Raw genomic sequence first — 24,277 nt, forward strand, 5'->3', positions numbered from 1 at the left:
TAGTGAATTCACATAAATGCGTTCTGGCCCCACTTTCTTTTCATTCAAAATTGAGAGAAATACTTCATGTGTGATAAACTCCCTGAGCAAAAACGAGCCCCAGAAAACTGTAAATCCTGTTCAAAGAAAGAGCGCCAAACCCAGAAGGAAGGTTTCATTTAGCAAGAAGGCACCCAAGACAAAATGGTGAGAGTGAACACATTGATTTATTTATTATTTTATTTCCATGCCACTTTTCTCCCCAAACAAACAAACAAGGGACTAGCAATATAAAAACACATTAAAACAATTTTAAAAGGCCATCGAAACGACCCAATTATAATGCTACAGAGTTTAAAAATTTAAAACATACAAAAGTTACAAAAAGGGGGTATTTGTTGTATTTTTTACACATTCAGGAGGCCCTCTTTGGAGGCAAAAATTGCCTGAAAATTGCACTCCCCTCAAATTGGGGCATTTGGGGACTGGTTAGGATCTTAAGGCTAGCACAGACAAAGCGTAAATTACCTGGCGCTCTCCATCTGCCAGATAAGGAACAGCGCTTCTTGGATGTACTTCCGGGTCATGTCCATGCGCTACAGTCCCAAACTTTATTCAGGCAGTATTGGGCGCTCTCCATCTGCCAGATAAGGAACAGCGCTTCTTGGATGTACTTCTGGGTCATGTGCTACAGTCTCAAACCTGTATTCAGGCAGTATTGGGCGTTCTCCATCTGGCAGGTAAGGGACAGCACGTTTTGGTTCATATCCCTGTGCAACAGTCCCAAACTTCGGCTGCGGTTGAAGTGTGCCAGCCAATGATGGTGATGTTTGGGTCACTTTCATGTTTCTGTAAATATTCATATCTCCTTTGTTGCCAAATACAATTTGCTTCACCGAATGGCTGGGGTTGGCTCGTCCGTACAGTACTGTCAAGAGAGTGTGTGGAAGTGAGTGTTTTAAGCTCTTCTTCCCAGGGTTCTGCCTCCTTTCAGCTGTTTCTGATATATATATATTTTCTTTTTCCAATGAGTTCTTTTTTTAATTATTTATTTATTGGTCCACCCCTTCCTCCCTTTATTTATTTGTTTATTTTATTGTCTGAGATAATATTTGTCTCTCCCCCCCCCCCTCCTCTTCTTCCTTTAACAAAAAAGAAGAAAGTAGGAATGATCCTACGGTTCATTCTTCTTTTTGATATAGAAAACTGAAGAGTAAAGAAATAGTGGGATCATTACATACCTTTTTCTTTAGCCAAATTAGTTTCTTTTCCTAATTCTTATTGAGATGTAGTTTTGCTTCTCTTTAGTCCTTTGAAGAATCGGTGGTTGTCACAGCATCAGACTTCACAGTGTCCTGATAAAGAGACAATTTAGGTGAAAAAATGACGTTATCTTTTTATTATTTACATGGTAATATTCAAAACAATTAAAAATTGGTCTAATATTGTCTTTAATCTGGCGGCCTGGCAAAAAACCGTTCTGTTCCTTTTCTAAAGAAAAGCTGAAGATGATTTTGAGTCTAGAAGCCAAAATATGGGTAAAAATCTTGTAATCCACATTCAACAAACTTATAGGGCGATAATTAGACATTAAGGTTGGGTCTTTTCCTTCTTTGGGGGAATCAGAGAAATGCTTGCAGCCTCCCAGGAGGTGGGAATCCCTTCTGTTCCTATAGAATTGAATACCTTGAGAAGGGGATTTACCAATTCCATTTGAATTTTTTTATAAAACGCTGGGGTAAAACCATCTCTACCTGGGGCTTTCTCATCCTTCATGCTCGCTACTGAGGTCAATATCTCTTGTTTGGATATTTTTGCATTTAGCATTTCTCTTTGTACCTCCGAAATTTGCAAATTTGTTTTTGCTTTTATATATTACCTTAATGAAGTCATGGTTTCCTTTTTATCCATGTTATTCTTGTACAAAACCTTATAAAATTCTCTAAAGGCCTTGACAATCTCTTCCTGGGAGGTAATAATAGTCTTATCTATCTTTATCTTAGTTATAGACCTCTGTTCTTTCTCTTTTAAAAAAAGTTTTGCTAACCATCTCCCCACCTTATTCCCATTCTCAAAAAAGGATTGTCTAGAGTGTTTTAAGTCCCTGGCTATTTCCAAGTTAATCCTACTTTGAACCTGTTTTTGGAGAATCTTAGCTTCATTTATTAACTTATTGTTTGAGGGATTTAATTTCAAAATATGTTCTTTTTCTTTAAGTACTCCCATCAACTCTTTTTCCTTTTCTACCCTAATTCTCTTTAACTCCGTCACTCTTTTAATCAATATTCTCCGGAATACAGCTTTGCCTGCATCCCACATTATTTTATTCTTCATTTCCAGGGTTTCATTAATTTTAAAGTAGTAATCTATTTCCTTTTTCATTTTTCCCACAAATAGTTCATCTTCTAGTAAATCATCTCTCAAACACCATACAAAATCTTTTTTCCTTTACTCTTTCAGGGACATTTCAATAAGGTTATGGTCAGATAACGATCTAGGATCTATTTCCATTGTTCTAACTTTAGTAGCTAATTTTTCTGATACTAAAAATAAATCAATACGTGACTAAGATTTATGGACCTCAGAATAAAAAGTAAAACCTATTTTGTCTTCATTTTTATATGGCCATAGATCTACCAAATTGTGTTCCTGTATCAGATCTTTACGACTCTTGGGGAGTCTTCCCTGATTGTCTTTTATCTTTTGGGATGCTTTCCTATCTCTCTTAGGCTTAAGAACCCCGTTGAAATCTCCTGCCATGATGATGTTATCCTGATCATATAACATTAATTCCTCATTTAGTTTTTGATAAAAATAGTCTTTCCTTTCAAATGGACCATAAACATTAACCACTATCATGGTCATTTCACCAGTGTCAATTTCCAGTATTTGATATCTTCCTTCCTGATCATTTTTGATTATCCTTGTTTGAAACTTTTTGTTGACCGGTGAGGAGAAAAAAAGGCTACAAAAGGAAAAAGAAGATGAAATGAATGTAGATTCTTCTTATATTGTTTTCACTCTTTATTTTGTTTGTTTAAGTCTTCATGAAAAGAAAGCACGTTCTTCCTTTCAAGTACTGATGAGAGTCCCAGACCTTAGGTTATCCTTCCGGACTCCTTCCCAAAAGACGAATAAATTTTCCTTCAAATTGAAAGTATTTATTGTGCTACCCTGTCAGGTCTTTCCGGGGTAACTCAACAAATTAAAAAGGTTGCGCCTAAGACTGAGGTCCAAAGACCAACTCACCGCAGTCCCGGCTGTCTTGCAACCTTTGCCGAACCCGCTCCCCTCCGTTCCCCTTGAGGGGGAATGGAGGAAAACTGCAGTTCTCGGGTCCCCTTCAGACCCTCATTCAAGCCTCCTTTGGCTTGGGCACCCTAGTGGCCTCCGACCAGTTGCCTCCTTAGTTGGGACCATAAACGGGTTTAGTTGCGGTGGAATGGAGAGCAGAGCAACTGCTATACGCCTCCGCTCGTCTCAGCGTTGCAACCGGAGCTCTCTTCATCAGACTTCACAGTGTCCTGAAAAAGAGACAATTTAGGTGAAAAAATGACCTTATTACAAAAAGAAATATCAGATTTTAAATCTGAAATACGTAAAATAATAAGATCAGATTTGAAAGAAAATTATATTTGCATGACAACCCTAAAACAAACCTTTATTTTACAAATTCTTTTTAAAGACTAAAACGCATGAGGAGTATGTTATACCCACAATGATTAAGATAGCATATGTTAATATAACAGGCATTTAAAAGGCAAATAGAAACTGAAAGCATAACATATATGTATTAATGGTTAAAAATTAAAGTAAATGGCATATACTATTGAACCTTCTGAGGAGACTTGAATGTTATGCTGTATATGTAATTCTTTCATCTGTGTTGTGATTTGTATCTTACAAATGTTGTGATTAGTACTTACATCTGACAGATAATCCTTCAGTAAACGATGAATCTTTGCCTTGAGACGTAGGTTCTTCTTTTTCGCTTTCTTGTATTTCTTTTTTTAATTTTCTATATTTCATGAGAAGCTCCTCAGCCTCAATAAATCAAAAACAGTTATTATTATTATTATTGACCTTTACTTATATAGTAAGCTAAGATAAGCACATTATTATTATGATTATTAAAATTTATTTCTATTTCCTGCCTCTCCCTGTGGATCGAGTCGGGATTACAGCAATTAAAATATTACAAGAGTAAAAACATATCAAATACATACCATAACAATAACATTATTATGCAACACATAATCAACTCTTATAAAAACATACCACACTACTAGAGGTGAAGTATCTTACAGTGGGTTTGGTGGATTATTATTATTATATTTTATTTATATAGCGCTGTAGATTACACAGGTCTGATAAATAAAAAATTAAAAAACTCACCTTCTTGTAACAGCAACATTTGTGATGAACCTGGGAAAAATAATGAACGCCATTAATTATAATCAAAGCAATATGGCATCTCACACAATAGTGTCATAGCTTCAAAAAGGACACTTATTCTGTTAGAGATTAAAGTCTAAAATAAATGTAAATTAAAACTTTAATGTATTAAATAATTAAACAAGCGACACGTACATTTACTTCAGTAAATTGCTCAATCGGTGGAAGAAGGTGGGACCTCCCATGCACACATTCCATTTGAAAATGGGAACTAGTAATCTATCCACATTTTTCTCCATTTGGAAATATCTTCCAGACGAATATAGAATTTGGGACATTTGATCTCGATTATGATTTCTTCTGTCCATTGGAAAACAGCTGAGAAAATGTGAAAAGAGAATACCTTGTGTTAGACTCTGTCTAATGCCTTCAGTAACCATTCGTTAATGTCTATTCCACCAGGGTTTTTTTTTCCAATTCTTTACTATTATAACTCTAGCTGTTATTAAGTACAATAACAATTTTTTAATGTTTCCTTAATTCATCCCTCTCTGACATATTCAACAAAATTGTTTCTGGTTCTAATCTCATATTAATTTGGTATATGTCCATTATTATCGTCTGCATTTCTTTCCAAAGATCTTCACCTGTGGGCAAGTCCACTACATATGGTAATAAACCATAGTGGCTATTGCATCTCCAACATGCTTCTGATTTATTTTTTGACATCTTTGCTAATCTCGATGGAGGGAGAAGCCACCTATGTAACATTTTCATTAAGTTTTCCTTTAAATCTGCACAACATGTAAAACTTTTCCCCAGGCCCTTTCCCATCTGTCTAATTGTATATTTCTACCTATATTTTTTGCCCATTCTATCATACATCCTTTTATTGTTTCCTCCTCTAATTCCAATTTTAGACACATTTTGTATAAACTTGAGACGGTCCCTCGGTTCCTCTTTTCCCTTTTCTATTATCTCTTCCAGATCTGTCTTCTCAATTGTTATACCTTCTTGTTCCACATCTTTTCTAAATCTTGCAACTAATTGTCTGTACAGGAACCAACTCAGTCTTACATTTTCCTTTTCTAAATCTTCCCTACTTTTTATTACTAGTTTCCCTTTGTCTGTTTTCAGATCCTTGTATTTGAGCCACTTTTTCCCTACCAACTTTCCTCTTTTCATAAATGCTTTGTGTGGGGACACCCAAGATGGCATTCTTCTATAAATTTTGTCTTTATACTTCAGCCAAATTCTAAGTAGTGATCTACGTATTATGTGGTTGTTAAAATCTTTATTTTGCTCCAATTTACCATACCACATATACGCATGCCACCCATACCTAATATTAAACCCCTCCAGATTTAGCAAATTTTCATCTTTTAGTTTAATCCATTCTACTATCCAGTCTAAACAGTTTGCTTCATAATAAATTTTAAGGTCTGACAATGTTAATCCTCCCTTTTCTTTTATGTCAGTTAAGACCTTTTATGTCATTTAAGACCCATAGAAATTTTGAGAGGTCTTTTTTCCATTGATTAAAAATTTGGTCTTTCAATATTATTGGGTAAATTTTGGAAATAGTAATGCACTTATTATATTTATTTATTATTTAATTTAATTTTTTATGTTTTTAATTGAACTGTTTCGAAGGCTGTGAACCCACTCTGAGTCCCATTCCTCGCCCTCCTCCCACAGAAGAAACAGAAAATTGTCCTCAGACTCACTCATGTTGCCCACCCCTGTTTGTTGTTGTGTGCCTTCAAGTCATTTCTGGCTTATGGAAACCCTAAGACAAACCTATCATGGGGCTTTCTTGGCAAGGTATGTTCAGAGGAAGTTTGCCATTGCCTTCTCTTGAGGCTAAGAGCATGTGACTTGTCCAAGATCACCCAGTGGGTTTCATGGCTGAGCTGGGAATTGAACCCTGTTCTCAAACCACTATGCCATGCAACAGAAGGCTAATCACTCCTAGGAAGATGAGGCCTAAATGTGATTGCCAGTTTAAGCCTATTCCTGGCCCTGAGGTTTCTGGGCTAAAACCTGAGACCTAGGGATGGCTCCTGGTGATGTCATTAAGTTTACAGCTTGCCATTCAAACACATACACACTATATTTTCCTGTTTGGAAATTAAGAGACAAATCTCAGTTAAGATACTGCTCCCAATGAATGGATTATTCTTTCTCACTTACTTGAGGAGCTGGGATAAGAAACACTTAATCTAGCCTATTTGCTTAGCGAGAAGGTGGATGTGGAGCAGAATGAAGAGTGAGTCATGGCGCCACAATGAATAGGAGAGGAGGAAGCTAACCAAGTAAATACATGGATGCCCAGGAGAGTATTTCCAAGTTACAGAAAGAAATCAATTAAGCCTTGCAAATTGTAGTAAGCAGGTGCTCTATGAGCCTAGCTGGAAATTTGCACATAGCACTTTGCTCAGAGCTGAGACTTCTAAAACTCAACATTTGTGCCTTCATCTGCTGTTTGGAGATGATCCATGAATACTGGGAGATTCAGGACCAGACCCTGAGATGTGGCAACCCTAAGCCTAAAATACCCATCTCCCTACACAGGTACTTAGCTCTTTTCAGTACTGATAGCTACTGTGCCACCTTGTGGACCTCAGCAATGGCGTCACTGCAGTGCAGTAAGTGCAGAACAGCAGCTTCCTCTTCTGAGCAAAAGGGCCAATGGACTGCAGCACGTAAGGAACCTACTAACTACTCGGCTCCATTTCATGCCTTTCAGATCTCTGCAGTTATGAAGATTTCTGGTATTTGCTTCTCGTCCAGAAATATAAATGGACATGCACTCTCCTCTAATGAAAACGTATAAGTAAATAAAACTGCTTTCTACCACCTTCCATCTTTTTAGCATTTCATGTCCTGTCCCAATCTCAATATTTCCCTTTTGGAAAAAGGGGGAAATAGTGCTGGAGAACTATAAAACTGCAATTTCCAGGGTGTGTGTATTTTGTTAAGTCCACAGATGGCGTGGTGTTTGATAGACAATGAATACTGCCTCATAGTTTGGTCATCAATCATCCTGTAGAAGGGACTAGCACTGCATCTTGCTCTGCTCTGTCTCCACAAAGAGAGGGTGCTTTGTTCTCAGACCCAACATGCCAGTATTGTCATTAATTTGAACAATTACATGCATGAGTCCCACTCCCTTGGAAACACTGATGCCATCTTGCAATTATTCCTTTAGAAACATGTTTCTTTTAAGACGTAGTTGGGGGCACTTATTGACACAATAGCTGTCAAAGCAGGGAAATGAAATTTAGACTGAACCGTTCAGCGTTTCAACCATTCAATATTTCCTTTGCAAATATCCTCCCCCCCATTTCCACATTCCATCTATAATTGTACTTTAACAGAACAAAAAAGTGACAGCTCAAGGTTAATTACTTGATCACACTGACTGCCAACAACCCAGCACGCAAAACTATTGTATTCCTAAGAAGAATGAACGCAAACAACTAGAAATTTGTTTTTGTAGGAATGAGAGCGACATTCTTTACTGCATTAACATACGTTGGCACAAGATGCTTAGATGCCTATTGCATCCCAATATGAGGGTCGCAAAATTGGAAAACACTGGCCAGGCTCCAAAGAATTGTGTGACAAGTCCCACTGATCTTTTCGGCTTAGGTTTCTCAAATGCCTAGGTCTTCATATCACTTGGCAAATACAGGGGAACTTTGCAATCTTGCATGCTGGTCAGCTCTCTAAAGAAACCACTCCAAATCTAGTAGGTAATGGACCCAAGCGTTTCAATAAGCCTGGTTTAGCTCTTTGGATCACTGCAAAGTCAACAGCTTTATAAGAAAATGTGAAGTCTTATCCCTTCATCTAGCTAGGGCTGTTATTCATTTATTTTATTTTAAATATTCATATCTTGCCTTTCTGCTGGTCAATCAGCTTCCAAGGTGCCTGGCAATAAGTGAAAATCAATGCATAATAAATGGCATTTTAAAAAGATGTTGACTTGTCAGGATGTGGTGGAAGGTAAAGGGTTAGAGAGATGGAGATGATGATGGTAGTGGTGATGATGGTGATGAATAGAACCATAGAGTCAGAAAGGACCTCAAGGTCCATTAAGTTGAACACTTTGTCATGCAGGATTAATTTTGATAGGAGGATATCACACGACTGAAATTGGAAGTATAATCCAGTGTCATCCTGAATGCAATCATGCCTTTTCACATTATTGTGTGAAAGGTTACCACACACAATCGCTGGCAGTCCGAACGCACTCCAAATGCAATCACACACCAATCCACAGTTAAGTAAATTCAGTGAACTAGCGAAGTCACAAACCCTATTCCTAGGCAACTTCGCACTCAGTGTGCTGTTGTTTGGTATGATGTACATGTCTCCTTTGGTCCTGGTCCCCCCCCCCAAAAAAAAAAAAAATCTGGAAGGGGGGTTTCCCTTAAAGCCACACTGCAATTCCGCTTCAATTTTGCTTCCGCTTATCCTTCAGCATTGCTGGGGGGTAGGGGGGCTGCTGCCTGCTAATTAAGAGGCATGGACCTGGAGCTATTGGATAACTGTTATATTCACATTTTCACGTGAGAAGAGTGAATATATATTTGTTTTAACGTGAATAGAGGTTGCTGCACAGTCCCTAACCCTAAAATCGGCACCAGTACAGTGCATTTGGGCTGTCTGTTTTGGCCCTAAAGACACACAGAGATTTGTGAAGTGTTCCATATTTGATGTTAGTGTAGTATAATGGAAGATGTGAATATGTTTTTAACTTTTAAATTAATATATTAAAATGGTTTGTGTTTTGATTTTTGTATTTCAGGCTGTTTTTAGCTATGCTGTTTTAATATACAGTGTGAGCCACTTTGGGGGAAAAGTGTAATGGAAATAAAATAAAACAAAATGAGCAGACATTAAATGTAAAGGGCATGATCTTTGAGCAAGTAATTTTTCAGGACAATGAATCTTTTGTTCTCCAGAAGTATTAGAATACATTTTCCACAATGCTTTGCCATTGGCTGTGTAGGATAGGGCTAATGGAATATGTGGTCCTAAACATACAAAAGGACCAAAGGACCTCTACTATGGGATGTCTTTTATTATTATTGAGGATTAAATGTACAGCTGTAACTTCATCATTACTGAAATCAATCAGTACACCAGAGCTCAAATATAAGGTTTGTGGTGGGAAAAAGACAGAGGAATTAATCACTAGGAGATGAATTAAAACTCCTAGAGGCAAACAGGTGCAAAAAGTTTTTTGGCATTTTTGATACACAACTATTTTGTATGAAGCAGATGGGGGATGTACAGAGAAGAGATGGGGAGTAAATAAACTTGTAGCCAGAAGTTTAACTGAGGCCGAATTTACACAGAATTTGTCCTTACATTATTATTATTATTGTTATTGTTATTATTATTATTATTATTATTATTATTTATTTGTATCCTGCTCTTTCCCCAGAACTGGGATTCAGAGCGGCTCACAACATTAAAACAACAGTACAATTAAAAACATAGAAAAGTGGTACATTAAAATGGAATTTAAATTATTATAATCTTAAAATAGATTGATTATTAAAAGAATAAAACACAATTTAATTTTATTACTATGATCCAACTTGTTCTGTTGGAATGCACAACGTTCCTCTTTTTCTGATGTGAAAACAGTTATTTTCAATACCTGAGGACTTTAAGGCACTCTTTAAAAACTTCCAGTCTACTCTGTTGTTTTGGGGAAGAACTAGGTTTTTAAACTGTGTGGTTTGACCCTTAAATTGGGATCACAGGGGCAAATCAAGGAGACAGGAAAAACAAGCTTGAATCTGTTTTTTCTTTCTTTCTAAAAGTGGGTCTAAACCCCACTGATCTGACTAGCCACTGCCAAGGTGGCTCGAATGCACATGGCCTGTAAAGCTGTGACACTGGGTAATGTTTTGGGTCACCTCCCTACCATCCATGCACAATGTCACACAACCACAACACTGGCGACTTCCTGTTGCCGAGATGCCATTTGATGCAGTCTAGATAAAGAAAAGTAATAGTGCCACTCTATTCTGCTTTGGTCAGGCCTGACCTGGAATAGTGTGTCCAGTTTGGGGCACCATAATTCAAACAGGATGTTGACAAGCTGGAGCGTGTCCAGATGAGGGCCACCAAAATGGTGAAGGGTCTAGACACCATACCTTATGAGGAGGGACTTAGGAGTCTAACACACAGAGGCAAATTGCTTAAATCCTGTGCAAAAATGCAATTTAAAAGTCTGAAAACCCCCCACAAAAGCAGGGTTATTTTCAGACATGTTTGTGCAAAGGAGAAATAACGTGACATTAATCCGAACAGAAATTCCTCAAAACCCACTCCTTTTTACTTTGGGAAATAAATTCACACTTCCAGGCAGGGTTGCCATAAGTCAGAAAGGAGTTGAAGGCACACAATAACAATAACAACAACAGAAGAGGAAGAAGAGGGGAAGAAGAGGAGGAGGAATAAGAAGAAGAAGGGGGGAAAAGAAGAAGAGGAAGAGGAAGAAGAGGAGACTGGAGGAGACAGACTGGCGTGGGGCTTTTTCTCCCTCCTTCTTCCCCTTTTCTCCCCTCCCTCAGAAGCCATAGCCACCTGCAGAGAGAAGCCCCAAAGGAGGGGCGGGAAAGGCAAAGTAAAGGGAGTCCCTGGTACCTAAGGTTGCCATAAGTCTGGACCTCCAAATGTAGGACAAATTTTTCAAGTGTAGGGCACATTTTTTAAAAATGGAAAACACACGGAAAAAATTGGCAGGGGAAGGTGGGTTGGTGCTGCGCGGGCCCCGAACTGGGGGCTGGGGGCCAAACCAGACCGGGAGGGGGCCCCCAAAAGCGGGTTTGTCATGGGGGCCGCCAGGTTATGGCATCCCTACTTGTGTGTATCTGGTTGATGAAGCAGGAGCAGCAATTCAGTATTAAATGCCTTTTCAAAAATGGCTGGAGGGGGCTATGGTAGAAAGTCAACATGGACGAGAAGAGGATGGATACAGGTGTCTATTTGAGACACCCATATCCATCCACAGCCATGGCTGGAGGGTTGAGAGCAGCCCAAGGAGGCTAAATGGGGAGAATGGGGCTTTCCTCCAGCCAGATGTGAAGGCTGGATTGCTCTGCTAAGAACAACCAGCGTGCCAAAACATCTGCAATACTTAAAGCTCCCTGGTGCTTGGCCTCAGCCCACGTTTCCATCTTTTACATATGGGAGAGTGTCGAGACCACCATTTCCCTGCTGCTTGCACTGCAAACACCCAAGCCACCTTTTTAAGGACACATGACTGCTCTCCAACGTCACATTGCATTGCAATGCTTGTACTTGATTTATTGTAGAAGCTAGTTAAGAAAAAAAAAAACAAAAGGCGGATATACAAGCCGTGGCAGATTCTGCTGGAATATTATACATGCTTTGTACATGTTTTTAAAAAGTCCTCAGTGTCGGAAAGAGAGAACACGTTCTGTCAGTCATCTAAAGCTTAAGTGAGGCCGAAGGATTTAGCTGTCTTCAGTATTGTCGTCTTGTGTTTGGGCTGCCAGGACGATAAGATGCAAGGCTATTGCAGTGTGTGTAATTTGGTAGGTAAAAGTAATTTTCCAGATCTTATGTCACACGTTAGGTTTTCCCAGCACTGCCAGGTGAAGAGTTAAAGGTGTGAACTTCATTTTTGGAAGTGACTTGTGATGTTTTTTGCCACAAGCCAATGGTGCAGACTTATTTATCGCAAGGACTGCTAACTGGGCACAACTGGCCTGGTGTAAAGTCATGGTGCCCATTTTCACAACAGCTTTGCTCCTCCGGATCCGGGATCAGTAGAGGCAGACTCATGATATGTCTGTTGTGATGTTCGTAGGGAGTGTGATGAACGTCCGTCGAAAGGCGGCTGATCCAAAAGTCACAGCAATAACAGCAGCAAATGAAGGCAGAGGCCTCTACAGTAGGATTACCCCACTCCCCCAAAACTTTTAAGACAAGTGTGTAATACATATTTTTGAAAGACACTGCACAGGTTTTTAAAATGGAAATTGCAAAAATTGAGGATGCCACTCAATGGACTTGGATGGACTTGGGAGTTCAATTTACGGGAAAGGTGATTGGTCGCTTGGCAGGTGGTTATATGCCCTTGGTACAGTGAAGCCTTCACGTATTCTTGCTAGCCTTCGTGCCATGCATGCAAAATGCCCGTCAACATTACTTCGGCAACTACCATGTGTGTTACACAGATTGAGGGCTGGCAAACATCTGGGTACTGATCTTCCCAGTCTGGCAAAATGATCATAAGTTTTTGCTGGATTGTTTGGCAGACTGAAACCTTGTCTTGTAGGCAGTGGTGTCACATCTATGTATTCTCTCTCAGATTGGTCCATGTGTACATTACTATAGTAATTTATAGACTGAACTTTTCCAAAAAATCCTTGATTTACGCTGGCAGTTCTGTTTCTACGGCCCTGCATTTTTAATAAGAATAGAATATTTTCTGTTACTAGGAGCCTAATAAGAACCCATCTCGCCCCCTCTGCCACCGACCCCATCATCCCCTGACTGATCCTGCATCCCGATCCTGGCCCCCATGCCAGCATTCTCTGAGGATGCCAGTCACAGCTGATTTGCTGTTGAGTGGGGCATTTAGAATTTAATACCTTCCCAAACTACAAATCCCAGGATTCCATAGGATGCATGGCAGTGAACATGGAATCAAAGTGTTATGACAGTGTGGTGTGGAAGAGAGCGAAGATCATGTTTGTATTCCCTTCCTTTGGATGCCAGTTGCTGGAGAGCATCAGATGGAGGGAGAGTTGCACTCAGGTCTTGCTGGTAGGCTTTCCATTGGGGCAACTGAATGGCCACTCTTCAGTCTGATCCATCAGCTCTCTTATGGCTCCCAGCCACAGAATTTGGGAACTACAATTTGGAGGAGAAATGGACAGAAAAATGTACTGCATTATGAATTATGGCATCCCTACTGGTACCTGCCGGCTTGCCTTGCCTTGCCTTGCCTTGCCTCTGCTGAGCACTTGATGAGCAAGGAGGAAGGCTGGGGACAAGGTAGGCATTAAGAATGGCTGGCTGCCACACCAGGAAGCCCCTGCCATGCGGCCTCTCCCTCAGCCTGGAGGCAGCCATCTTGGCTGCAAGGAGGCATGACTCAGGTGGTCACATGAGGGGAAGAGCCATTCCTGCCTTGTTCCAGGCAGGCACAGTTTGTCAATCAACAGTCTTGACTGGAGATTGACAAAATCTGACCTGGAACAAGCAGGAATCCGGCATTGGAGGATGGAAAGTGCCCAGACGGGCGGGGCAGTTTTTAAACCCTCCAATCTGGGACTGTCCCAGGGGAAAGCGGGATATGGCAAGCCTACCCAAATATCATGTAAAAAACAACCCACAAAAGTGGTTGTTTTCACTAAATCTAGTTTCTGGCTCTGTGTGATAAACTCCTTAGGGAGCTGGGTATGTTTAGCCTGGAGAAGAGACAGTAAAGAGGTGATATGATAGCCCAGTTTAAATATTTGAAAGGATGTCATATTGAGGAGGGAGCAAGCTTGTTTTCTGCTGCTCCAGACAACAGGACTTGGAACAATTGATGTAAGCTACAGGAAAAGAGATTCCAGCTCAACATGAGGAAGAACTTCCTGACAGTAAGAGCTGTTCAACAGTGGAACAGAGGCCCTCGGAGAGTGGTGAAGTCTCCTTCTTTGGAGGTCTTTAAACAGGCTGAATGGCCATCTGCCAGGGTAGTGAGTTCCTGCATGGCAGGAGGTTGGACTTAATGGCCCTTGTGGTCTCTTCAAACTCTATGATTCTATGAATGTGCGTGCATTGCAGGAATAAAAAAAATGAAAGCAAAACCAAAAAAAAACCACCCAACTGTATAGCAAACATGTGGGCAGTAGAAACATCCCCTTGCACCAATGTGGCTATGTAATGGGGCTCTCCTATGGCTTTTCAAAACAATTTTAGTTTGGATTAAAACATATTTGTGTGGCCATAAAGGGGTTAAACCAAGACAAGAATACTGCGCAGTGAAGCTGGAATACTGCCCTCATGGAGTTGGGGTACAGCCCTAGGGCAAAGAGGTGCAATAATATATTGTGTTTTTGAAACACAACTACTTTGTATGCAGGCAGTAAGGAAATAATCTTACAGTCGGGAGTTTATCTCAGAAAGAAAATTTAGACATGGTATCTGCACATAAGAAGACAAGAAACATGCATTTCGTGGAGACTAGGGAATCATCAAATGTGTTTGCCAAGGGTTATTTGGATGTGTAGGCCTCAGAGAGTCCAACATTTGAAAAACCAAATGCATATCTAAGTTCAAACATCTGCAAAGCCTTAATGGATGAGCAGGCAGGATTCCTTGATAATTAAATTACCAGCTCTGAGGTACTAGATATCATTAAAGGGCTGAATAACAATAAGTCCCTAGAAAAGAACCTATTCCCAGCAAAGTACAATGAAGCCTTTACAGATAACTTGGCCTAGCTCTTGGCTGAAATATTGGTGCGTTACAGACCAAACCGCGCGACTCCCGCACGGAGTAAAAAAGAAGCTCCAAAATGGAGCTTCTTCCTGCAGCGCAGTTATGACGCCGCGAGGCGCCAATGCCGCACTTGCGACATCATAAGCGCCGCGTGACGTGCGGGCGCTATGCGTCCAACACATAAAGATGGCGGCACCCGTGTGTATAGGGCGCCGCCATCTTTACGCCCTCGTCACGTGCTAGGGGTGAGGCCGGTGTGGACACTAGGTCCTCAGCCAACCCCTAGCACATGATGGGGGCGCCAGAAGAGCCCGTCTATAACGGGCCGTTGAACAGTATTCATTAGAAAGAGTTTGTTTTTGGTTGTTGGTTTTTTTGTCATCTTGGGAGAAGCCAGGAGAATGGTCCTGTACAAAGAGGGTAGGGACAATGATAAAATGGAGTCACTCCAGTTGATATATCTGTTTTACCAGGACATTACAATATTCATATCAGGGTATTTCATAAGATTATACAGGTCTAGTCAGATAATGATCAGCATGAGGAGGCAAACTGCAGACAATATAAGATAGAGGATAAACTTATTTGCATTAAGACTACCCAAAAACCCCTTATGAAACCATAGTTGATATTCTGCACTGGCTACTACACGTTCTGCTGGCCTGTAGGTGCAGTGAGGGCTGAGCGTCCGGATGCTCTAAGCCCTCACCGTGCTGCCCGGGCACTCTCTTGGCACATGCCCATTTACACGATGTGCGCCATTATGATGCTCATTGGGCACAGTGCCCAAACGGCGCTGCACACTAGGAGCTTCATCATGGCATACAAGCATGTCTATGGCGCTGCTTCTGGGATGCAAAAAGAACCCACCCAGAAGTGGGGTTGTTGTTGTTTTTTGGTTCCTCTGGAGCAGGGGTAGGCAACCTTTTGGAGCCGGGGGCCGGGTTGGTGTCCCTCAGACAAGTTGGGGGGCCGAAGCCGGGGGTGGAGCTTCCACCCTCCGGGGCGGGGCTGCATGCTGGGGGCGGAGCTTCCACCCTCTGGGGTGGAGCCACCCTCCAGGGGCGGAGCCTCCACTGAAGCCCTGCAAGGAGGAGGAGGCGTGTGCCCGCCCTCTCCGCCTCAGTCCCTTTCTAGACAAACACCCCCAACCTGCATTCCAAAACACACACAACAGCACAGTTGTGCATTTCACATGGCTTTACTTAACATGGCCTCTTGCGTATTTCAGAGGCTTATTCCATAACCAAACCCCTTGGGTTTAACACTTAGCATGGTTTAACATGGCTATGCATATTGAACATGTCAAGGTGGTTTCACCGTTCTTGGACCAAGTGTACTTCTCAGAAGTGTGTACTGGTTTTTCTTCACTGCGCATGGGTTTGTAAAAATCACAGCAATTTACATTGGCCTTGCCTCAGAGGCTTTCTGATATCAATATCACCATTAAAGAACCAAAAACACACAGAAAAGGCACTTTGGAAAGTCACACTCTCTTGGCTTCAGAAACAGTGCCTGCATGCCTCTCAAGCTGACTCATATCATTGTCATTGTCATCATCATCATCATCATCATCATCATCATCATCATCACCACCACCACACTATCATTGTCAAAGCAAGGGAGACTTGTTAGCATTAAAAGTACACAAAACACACTTTGCAAGGTCACACTCTCTCAGCTTCTGAAACAGTAGTTGCATGCTTCTCAAGCTGACTCATCATCACCATCACCACACTATCATTGTCAAAGCAGGGAGACTTGTTAGCAATTAAAAAGAATGCAAAACAAAACAAAACAAAAACCATGTGGCCTCTGGCCACTCACCACCTTCTCCTCTTCCTCCTCCTGCTTTTCCTCTCTCCTCTTCCTCCTCCTGCTGCCCCATCTCCTCTTCTTCCTCTTCCTCCTCCTGCTCTTCCTCTCTCCTCTTCCTCCTCCTGCTCTTCCTCCCTCCTCTTCCTCCTCTTCCTCCTCCTGCTGCCCCCATCTCCTCTTCCTCCTCCTGCTCTTCCTCCCTCCTCTTCCTCCTCCTGCTCTTCCTCTCTCCTCTTCCTCCTCCTGCTGCCCCCATCTCCTCTTCCTCCTCCTGCTCTTCCTCCCTCCTCTTCCTCCTCCTGCTCTTCCTCTCTCCTCTTCCTCCTCCTGCTGCCCCCATCTCCTCTTGAGTGCCACCTGGTCCAAAGCGCCAGGGGATGCATCTGTATTGCCTCCCCATGGGATGCAGGTGTGGACACCAAAGACAGAGCTTTCTCGGTGGCTGCTCACAGACAGTGGAATTCCCTTCCAAGATTTGTTGGTTCTGCTGGTCCTGGAATGGGGGAGCTGGGCCAAGGAAGGCATGAGGCCTTTTCCTTAGTTGGAGCAGTGGCTCATAAACTGAGTTAAAACAAAGTCCAATTAAAATAATGGATAGGAACAACAAAGTTAAGTAACAGTCATATTCAAAACACGTCTGCACCAGATAGTTAACATCCAAAGCCCTCCCTGGGTGAATAAAAGGGCTTTGCCTGCCAGCAGAAAGAGGACAGAGAGGGGGTCCCACGGTCTAGGAGCAGCCACCAAGAAGGCCCCGGCTCCCGTGTTCTCAGCAGACAAGCCTATGGGGATAGTGGGACAGAGGGTCCCCCGGGTTTCTTAAAGCTTGGCCAGGCTCATGTTGGGGGATAAGCTCTGTAAGAGAGCTCACTTCATGAAAATGGAAGGCAGTTTCCTTGGAATAAATCTCAGCCTTCCTTCTGAATGTGTCAACCTTCATCCAAACCCAAAGACCAATCACAAAAAGTCCAATCTTGAGCTTACCTCAGATGTTGAATGAAATTGTTCACGGTGCTGAACCAAAGGCGAGAGCTTTCTGGGATATTTGTCATGCAAATAGTCCACACGTTCTTCAATGGCAACGCAGTTACGCAGTTCCACCTGAAATATAATGACTCGTATTAAATCATTGCATTAAAGATAGACAAACTGAAATAAAGGAGAAGGAATGGAGGTTGTATTGTCTGCAATGGAAGAAGAGGTGCCCCTCAAGATGGTGTTATATTTGGTTTCAACTGCAAGCATCATATACTCTGAATATTGGAAGGATCTGGACATATGTCTCCTTAAAGCACTTGGCGTTGTAGAGATGGACAAACCCCAGCCCTCCCCAAATCCCTCCTTGGCAGGCAGTTTTGCCGCAGCCCCAAATGGACTAAAGACCTGGAGGCATCCCTCGCTCTTTCTATCTGCCCCATACACACACATGTAATATAATGCTCCTCTCTTTCTCATTGTGCCAGAATCTGGAGGCAATATCAGAATGATTACCAACCTTTGAAGTTATACCAGACTCAGATTTGTGGTAGTACTTTCTCTGAGGTATTGGAGAAAGTTTCTTTGGAAATCTTGGATTGTATCCTCTGCCGATTTCCATAGATCCATCAGAGAGGAGGTAAAACATCCTTCCCCGTTGGTACCCGTCTCCACTTGCCATTTTTTCTGTCAAAGAATGTATTTATATGTTGCTATGATACACTTCAGATTAGAATCATAGAATCATAGAATCATACAGCTGAAGAGACCACAAGGAACATGACAGCCTGGCCAAAGCTAACAAAATGAACTTCAACAGGGAGAAATGCAAGGTACTGCACTTAGGGCGTAAAAATAAAATGCACAGATATAGGATGGGAGACACAAGACTGAACGAGAGTTATATGTGTGAAAGGGATCTGGAAGTCCAAGTAGACCACAAGTTGAACATGAGTGAACAGTGTGATGCAGCAGCTAAAAAGGCCAATGCAATTTTAGGCTGCATCATTAAGTATCGGGGAGGCAGGGAAGGCCGCGGGGAGCCCTGCGGGGAGGCAGGGAAGGCTGCGGGGAGCCCCGTGGGGAGGCAGGGAAGGCCGCGGGGAGCCCCGCAGGGAGGGCCGCGCGGGGCCTCGTGGGGAGGCAGGGAGGGTGGCGCTGTTCTTCACCCTTTGCCTCCTCCACCCCAGGCTGCGCGGCCCTCCTCTTCCTCCTCCTCTGCCATTTTGTTTTTCAAAATGGCGGCGAAGTCTCACGCAACCTTTCCCGTCCTGGACTTCGGCCGCTATTTTGAAAAACAAAATGGCGCCCGGAGCGGCGCAGAAACGGCGGCAATTGGCGGCAGGATTGCACGGGGGCCGGTAGAAAGGCCTCGGCGGGCCGGATCCGGCCCACGGGCCGTAGGTTGCCGACCCCTGCTCTGGAGGCTGAAGCGTGTGGTTGCCACTGCCTCCTTCTGGGGCAAAAACGGGTGGTGTTTATCCACCCATCTGCACAGTCTCTTAGTTACAAATGTGTAACTGAGGCTGCATCTGCACTGCAGAAATAATGAGGTTTGACACAGCTTTAACTGCTATGGCTCAGTGCTATGGAATTCTTGGAATTGTAGTTTGTGAGATATTTAGCCTTTCTTGTCAGAGAGCTCTAAGGCCAGAACAAACTACAAATCCTAGGATTTTATAGCACTGAGTCATGACAGTGAAAGCAGTGTCAAACTGCATTACTTCTGCAGTGCAGATACAGCCCAAGTAACATCTCCTGGCTTGACCTCCTTAAGCCCACTAACCTGTAGCACCATCATGCAAAGGAGGCTTCTCCAGCTGCTCATCCAGAAGCAAGGGAGATGAACTTTCCAGACCCGTCCCAGCAGCAAATGAGGCTGTGACAATCAAAAGCAGGACCTCGATAGCAATAGCAAGTCCTCATCAGCCTTGAGAAGCTGTAAAAAGCTTTTGGTGGGACTCTTTCGTACACTTATTGTAGCACATGAAATGGTTTGAGTGGGCAGAACTCCATATGCAGCATCAAGTCTTAACTGGCCAGTTTATATCTAGGAATATTCCCATTCAAAGACCTTGTTCCCATTGCTCTTTACTTTGAGTACTGAGATATTTGCTTAATGTGTTAAACAGGATCATAGAATTTTTAAAAAGTAGACGCAGGAACAATGTGCCATAAGTTCATCTCATTTGTTGGTGATAAATAGTATTGCACAACACACATACAAAAGAAATGCTGGAAAGCACACAACAGCAAGGTGATTGCCAAAATGTGTATATATAGAATAATAATAAAAAAAGCCACTAGGAAACAACTTGCATGTTATATGGGCATTGCTGAATTTTCAGGAAGGTTGTTTTGATGTTTTTGTAGTTTGTAAGATACAATTAAGAAGCTGTGTTCATGCTTAAAGAAGACCTTTGAAACAAGACTGTACTAGAAGCATATATATTAATTGTATTTTTTATATATTTAGCTAATTGTTACAGTATGATCCCTCATATCCACTGGACCAATACCTAGGGCAGTGATGGCGAACCTATGGCACACATGCCAGAGGTGGCACTCACAGCCCTCTCTGTGGGCATATGTGTCGTCACCCCAGCACAGAGTTTGCCAGAGTTTGTTACTAGAAAGCCAGAGGGACATGGCACTTAGCAATAAATAAGTGGGTTTTGGGTTGCAGTTTGGGCACTAGGTCTCTAAAAGGTTCACCATCACTGACCTAGGGTTCATTTATGTCCCAAAAAAGATTTTCTCTCTCTGCATTTTCTATGTCCTCCAGCACAATTCTATGGTATGCTTCCACTGGAAAGTGTCTATAGAGTCATACCTGAGGACATAGAGATTCCTAGAGAGAAGTGGTCTCTATAGGTGTTTCTAGGTCCAGCCACATGGTTCTATAGTATGCTTCTACCAGAAGTCACGCATTTCAATAGGGTTCACTGTTATCTTCTGTTTTGCATTTCCTTAGTAAATCCAGGAATGTGGATTTTCCTAGGAGTCATACTGTATTCAGCATGATGGGCCAGTATGGTTAGAGCATTGGGCTAGGACACTGGGAGACCAGGGTTCAAATCCTGGCTTGGCCATGGAAACCCATGGGTGACCTTGAGGAAGTCACACACTCTCAGAGGGGAAAAAACTGGCCCAAAAAACCCTATGATAGGATGACTTGCCCAATGGAATCAACTTGAAGGCACACAACAACAATCTGTATTCAGTATTTCTGTATCCAAAAGATTTACTTGTGTGTGTGTGTGTGTTCTAATAGTTTGGGAGTCGGCATGGTGGAGTGGTTTGATATTGGACTAGGCTCTGGGAGACCAAGAATCAAATCACTGCTCAGCCATGGAATCTCACTCGGAGACCTTGGGCAAGTCACATTCTCTCAATCTTATAGGAAGGCAATGGCAAACGTCCTTTGAATAAATCTTTCCAAGCAACCCTAGTATAGGGTCACAATAAGTTGGAGTTGACTTGCAGGCATGTGGCAACAACAAATTCTAACAGATTGCCATTTACCTATTCATAACTGTATTATATTTTATATACACATTTTGTTATGTGCTACTGTGAGCTTCGTAGCACTTTTGCTGATGGTTTATATAACAGTTGCCCTCCCAGTGTGCTTTTAGACTTGCAGCATTGTACATTACAGACTCACTATCATCTCTAGTGTTACTTTGTGTACTTAATTTACACAGTATGACTTCACACTTTAGTTCAAGGTAAAATACATAAAGTCGGAGCTTATGCCAGTAAATATTTCATCGAGGAAGCTATTAAATCTAAATATAAACATAAAATGGGTAAATGAAGCACCTAGGAGTCTGCATTACTTCAAGCCTTGCCGATATCTTAGAAAACAACCATATTAACCTAATTGGTTCTAAAGAGTGAGCTAAAAGAGTGGGCAGAACTGATCTTAATGTAGCTCATGTGAATCCGTTCATGATAAAGTAGTCATGTTGCCAAAACTTCTGTTTGATGATTCCCAGGAAATTAATTAAGAATTGGCAGAAGCTATTTAATGATATTATAGGGAATAATAAGAGGTCTCAGCCAGCATCAGATATGCTTCAAAGGCCAATTTGCCCTTCCTAATCTACAGTTTTATAGCAATACAATCCAGTTTCAATTGTGGCTTTTAGCATGGTGGGTTTTTGGAGGGGGCAGTTATTACCTAGAGCAGTGCTTCTCAAGATATTTGATGTAGGGACCAGCAAACTCCCCCCCCCCCCCCCCGCAAGTGCCAGGGTACAGAGAAGTAGCAAAACAATTTTTCCTGAGGAGTAGAGACAGAAATCAGATACTCACATGGTTTGGGCATCAGTCGGTAAAAAAGAAGTTTCTGCTGAATGAGATTTTCATAGGTAATGATAAAAATAACCGTCAATGAATGCATTATAATTTGAAATGTTGCAAAACTTCCAAAAAAGGCAAATCAATGGAAAAACATACTGTTTTTCAGTTGCAAATTAGTTGTGTAAAATAAATAAGAGTGAATAGGAAGGAAATGCTTATTGTACAAGTTATACTATTGCAATGATCTGAACTGTTAATTAAGACTAATGAGCTGTGATTTCTCTGCAAATTTGTAGAGAAACTGTCCACTTGAGCTTGCTTCAAATATGTGTACAGTGGGAGCTTGTTATCTGCTGGGGTTGGGTTCCAGGATCCCACAGGGCTCTGTCCTGGGCCCAGTGCTATTCAACATCTTTATCAACAACTTGGAGGACAAAATTGGGGGCATACTTATCAAATTTGCAGATGACACCAAATTAGGAGGAGTAGCTAATACCCCTGAGGACAGGATCAAACTTCAGAATGACCTTAATAGATTAGAAAGCTGGGCCAAAGCTAACAAAATGAATTTCAACAGGGAGAAATGTAAGGTACTGCACTTAGGGCGGAAAAATAAAATGCACAGATATAGGATGGGGGACACCTGGCTGAATGAAACTACGTGTGAAAGGGATCTACTAGTCCAAGTAGACCACAAGTTGAACATGAGTCAACAGTGTGATGTGGCAGCTAGAAAGGCCAATGCAATCTTAGGCTGCATCAATAAAAGAATAGTGTCTAGATCAAGGGAAGTAATAGTGCCACTATATTCTGCTCTGGTCAGGCCCCACCTGAAATACTGTGTCCAGTTCTGGGCACCACAATTCAAAAAGGACATTGAGAAACTGGAGCATGTCCAAAGGAGGGCAACTAAAATGGTGAAGGGTCTGGAAACCATGTTCTATGAGGAACAACTTAGGGAGCTGGGAATGTTTAGCCTGGAGAAGAGAAGGTCAAGGGGTGATATGATAGCCCTGTTTAAATACTTGAAGGGATGTCATATTGAGGAGGGAGCTAGTTTGTTTTCTGCTGCTCCAGAGACTAGGACCCGGAGCAATGGATGCAAGCTACAGGAAAAGAGATTCCACCTCAACATTAGGAGGAACTTCCTGGCAATAAGGGCTGTTTGATAGTGGAACACACTCCCTTGGAGTGTAGTAGAGGCTCCTTCCTTAGAGGTCTTTAAACAGAGGCTGGATGGCCATCTGTCAGGGATGCTTTGATTGAGATTTCCTGCATGACAGAATGGTGTTGGCCTGGAAAACCCACGCGGTCTCTTCCAACTCTATGATTGTACTTTTGCCTTGCCATTGGTAGGTCTATCCCAGGGGCACTGGGGATGCTTTTTGGTTGTCACTTCAATATACAAAACTGAACAAAGTTGCCACTCCCTATTGTTGATAGCCCAATGCAACTTCCCCATCTAATAATAATAATATTAATAATAATAACAATAACAATAAAATATTTTATACCCTGCCTCTTCCGTTTTGGGGATCGAGGCGAGTGACAACAACATTATACATAGTACAAAGAATAATAAACCAACAAGACCCCCCCCAAATCCCCACCCCTACCCCTCCCTTCCTAAAATACAGAATTACTGTATTTTCTGGCGTATAAGACTACTTTTTAAACCCAGGAATATCCTCTCAAAAGTCAGGGATCGTCTTATACGCTGGGTTTCGTCTTATAGGGCGGGTACTGAAACTTCTCAGCTGGACTGGAGAATCTGTGGGGTTGTATACAATCCAATCCAAGCAGGCTTTGTATACAACAAGTTTTCCTGCTAAGTACCTGCATGTCATAAGCATTTGAATTAAAATTACCATATTGAAATCAAATCTGATGTTTTTTTAATTTTTGTTTGGTGTACGTTGGAAGAGGGTTAGTCTTAAATGGTGAGTATATCCCAAACTCTTTATTTTAACTGGAAAAGTTGGGAGTCATCTTATACGCACAGTCGTCTTATACGCCGTAAATAAAAAATCATAAGTAGATAGAAATAGCTTGGAAAGGTACTACTACTCCTAAAATTTATTTATATCCCACCTATCCAAGCAGATTGAAGTGGCTAACAATAATAATCTGTACGTTTTGCATTGCAATTTTCATACCTGAAAACAGTGCTATTCAGTTGCTTTATTCAACTTTTTCAAACATGGGGTTTTGTTAGTGTCCTACAGAGTTGTGTTTTTCCCTTGAGCATGCACAGAGTTTATTTCCCTTCCTACTGCACCCACATCACTGAGCTTCCCAAAATGAGTAATGT

General features: G+C 41.8%; 1 protein-coding gene across 4 annotated transcripts; it reads right to left on the minus strand.

The window, feature by feature from the left end:
* Positions 1 to 205: 205 nt before the first annotated feature.
* Positions 206 to 22,481, minus strand: LOC149318859 (uncharacterized). Of its 4 annotated transcripts, XR_016280103.1 has the most exons (8): positions 18,179 to 18,639; positions 17,668 to 17,784; positions 4,570 to 4,752; positions 4,375 to 4,404; positions 3,906 to 4,023; positions 3,229 to 3,503; positions 1,221 to 1,334; positions 206 to 907 (listed from the first exon to the last, which is right to left on the minus strand). XR_016280103.1 is itself a non-coding variant. In XM_089510590.1 (3 exons), exons 1-3 carry the CDS (start codon positions 18,338 to 18,340, stop codon positions 13,234 to 13,236), a joined length of 330 nt encoding a protein of 109 aa, XP_089366716.1. In that variant the 5' UTR covers positions 18,341 to 18,639; the 3' UTR covers positions 13,008 to 13,233. The 4 variants fall into 4 exon arrangements, 1 of the variants encoding a protein (XP_089366716.1); XR_016280102.1 differs by lacking the exons at positions 206 to 907; positions 1,221 to 1,334; positions 3,229 to 3,503; ... (1 more) ...; positions 4,375 to 4,404; positions 4,570 to 4,752 and adding exons at positions 12,448 to 12,830; positions 13,023 to 13,284; positions 21,979 to 22,481 and having other exon boundaries at positions 18,179 to 18,345; XM_089510590.1 differs by lacking the exons at positions 206 to 907; positions 1,221 to 1,334; positions 3,229 to 3,503; ... (1 more) ...; positions 4,375 to 4,404; positions 4,570 to 4,752 and adding an exon at positions 13,008 to 13,284.
* Between the last annotated feature and the right edge of the window lie 1,796 nt (positions 22,482 to 24,277).

This window comes from Sceloporus occidentalis, unplaced genomic scaffold (assembly GCF_023333645.1).
Source record: "Sceloporus occidentalis isolate IW3139 unplaced genomic scaffold, rSceOcc1.0.p SCAF_2, whole genome shotgun sequence".
Lineage (NCBI taxonomy): Eukaryota > Metazoa > Chordata > Lepidosauria > Squamata > Phrynosomatidae > Sceloporus > Sceloporus occidentalis.